Source organism: Carlito syrichta, unplaced genomic scaffold (genome assembly GCF_000164805.1).
Source record: "Carlito syrichta isolate Samal-C Ts95f unplaced genomic scaffold, Tarsius_syrichta-2.0.1 Scaffold239047, whole genome shotgun sequence".
NCBI lineage: Eukaryota > Metazoa > Chordata > Mammalia > Primates > Tarsiidae > Carlito > Carlito syrichta.
Window position 1 is genome coordinate 33,134 of NW_007183143.1, and position 1,709 is coordinate 34,842.

Genomic DNA, 1,709 nt, shown 5'->3' on the forward strand with positions numbered 1-1,709 from the left:
TGGGTGACAGAGTGAGACTCCAACTCAAAAAAAAAAAAATTAAGTGTACCAAGATAGTATGTTCTTAAAGACCATTTATCTGTCAAAACTGATTACCACTCTAGCCACCAGAAAGCCTCTCTCACCTAAGATAGCTTCTTTTCTTTTTTTGAGTCAGAGACTCACTCTGTCACCCAGGCTGGAGTGCAGTAGTATGCTCATGGTCATCACAGCCTAGACCTGCTGGGTTCAGGTGATCCTTCTGCCTCAGCCTTCCAAGTAGCCGGAACTACAGGCGCGTGCTACCATGCCTGGCTAATTTTTTGACTTATTGTAGAGACGAGGTCTCACCATGTTGCCCACGGGCTCAGGCAATTCTCTTGCCTCAGCCTCCCAAAGTGCTGGGATTATAGGCTTCAGCCACCGCAACTGACCCAATGATAGTTTCAGAGGCACACTGACAATTCTTGATTTGGTGATTCCATTCCCTACCTCAAAGCTGGTATTCTTTCTCATAACAAACTTACATATTTGTATTGCTAGCCTCATTATAGCATTTCCTTTATTCAGTCTTTTTAATGACATTTGGGTCACACCTATAATCCTCACAATGGCAGATGGCTAATCTCTAGTATTGATGGATTTGATTAGTTTGAGGACATCCAATTTACTGCAACATAGACAAAGGCAATTGGGTTGTAAGAAAGATTGATTTTTTTTTTTTTTTTTGAGGTGGAGTCTCAATCTGTCACCCAGACTGGAGTGCAGTGGCATGATCACAGCTCATTGCAGCTTCGCGCTCCTGGGCTCAGGTGATCCTTCTGCCCCCTCAGCCTTCTTTTTTTTTTTTTTTTTTTTTTTTTTGAGTTGTCTCACTCTGTTGTCCAGGATGGAGTGCAGTAGCAAACTCATGACCACTGCAGCCTTGACCTGCTGGACTCAGGCAATCCTTCCGGCTCAGCCTTCCAAGTAGCTGGAACTACAGGTGTGTGTCACCACACCTGGCTAATTTTTTGATTTATTGTAGAGACAATGACTCACCAAGTTGCCCAAGCTGGCCTCGTCTTCCCAAAGTGCTGGGATTACAGGCTTGAGCCACCACGCCTGACCTGCCTCAGCCTTCTAAGTAGTTGAGACTACAGGAATGCACAACTGTGCAAGGATAATTTTTTAATTTTTTGTAGAGACGAAGGCTCACTTTGTTGCCTAGGCTGGTCTCAAATTCCTGGCTCAAGCGATCCTCCCCGCTGAGCCTCCGAAAGTGTTAGCATTACAGGCATGAGCCACTGCACCCAACCAGGAAAGACTGATGTTAAGGAAAGGGAAAATAGAAAATTACTGGGTGGTGGTAGGGCTGAAACAGGGTGACATGGGAGAATTTCCAGGAAAGGACTGTGGGGGAAGACCGAGCTAAGAGTCTATTGAGAAAGATAGACCTGTGGGGAAAAGACTACAGTGGAAGTTTGGGGGAGGACCATGGGGCTATGGGTCCAAAAAAACTGAGTCTCACTTCTGTTGATTTCTTCTTGCAGACTGTGGGCAAGAGCAGCAAGATGCTGCAGCATATTGACTACAGGATGAGATGCATCCTGCAAGATGGCCGGATCTTCATTGGCACCTTCAAGGCTTTTGACAAACATATGAATTTGATCCTCTGTGACTGTGATGAGTTCAGGAAGATCAAGTGAGGAGGGAGCTGCGGGGGGGGGGGGGGGGGGGGGGGGGGGGGG

At 46.5% G+C, this 1,709-nt stretch overlaps 1 protein-coding gene across 4 annotated transcripts in view; it reads left to right on the plus strand.

Annotated features, from left to right (window-relative positions):
- The window catches only part of SNRPB (small nuclear ribonucleoprotein polypeptides B and B1), an 11,137-nt gene that overhangs the window by 2,088 nt on the left and 7,340 nt on the right, over positions 1-1,709 (plus strand). For all 4 annotated transcript variants that reach the window (XM_021709493.1, XM_008051854.1, XM_008051853.1 and 1 more), the window contains exon 2: positions 1,512-1,663. In XM_021709493.1, coding sequence (XP_021565168.1) covers positions 1,512-1,663 — 152 coding nt within the window. The remainder of the gene's footprint in view (positions 1-1,511; positions 1,664-1,709) is intronic.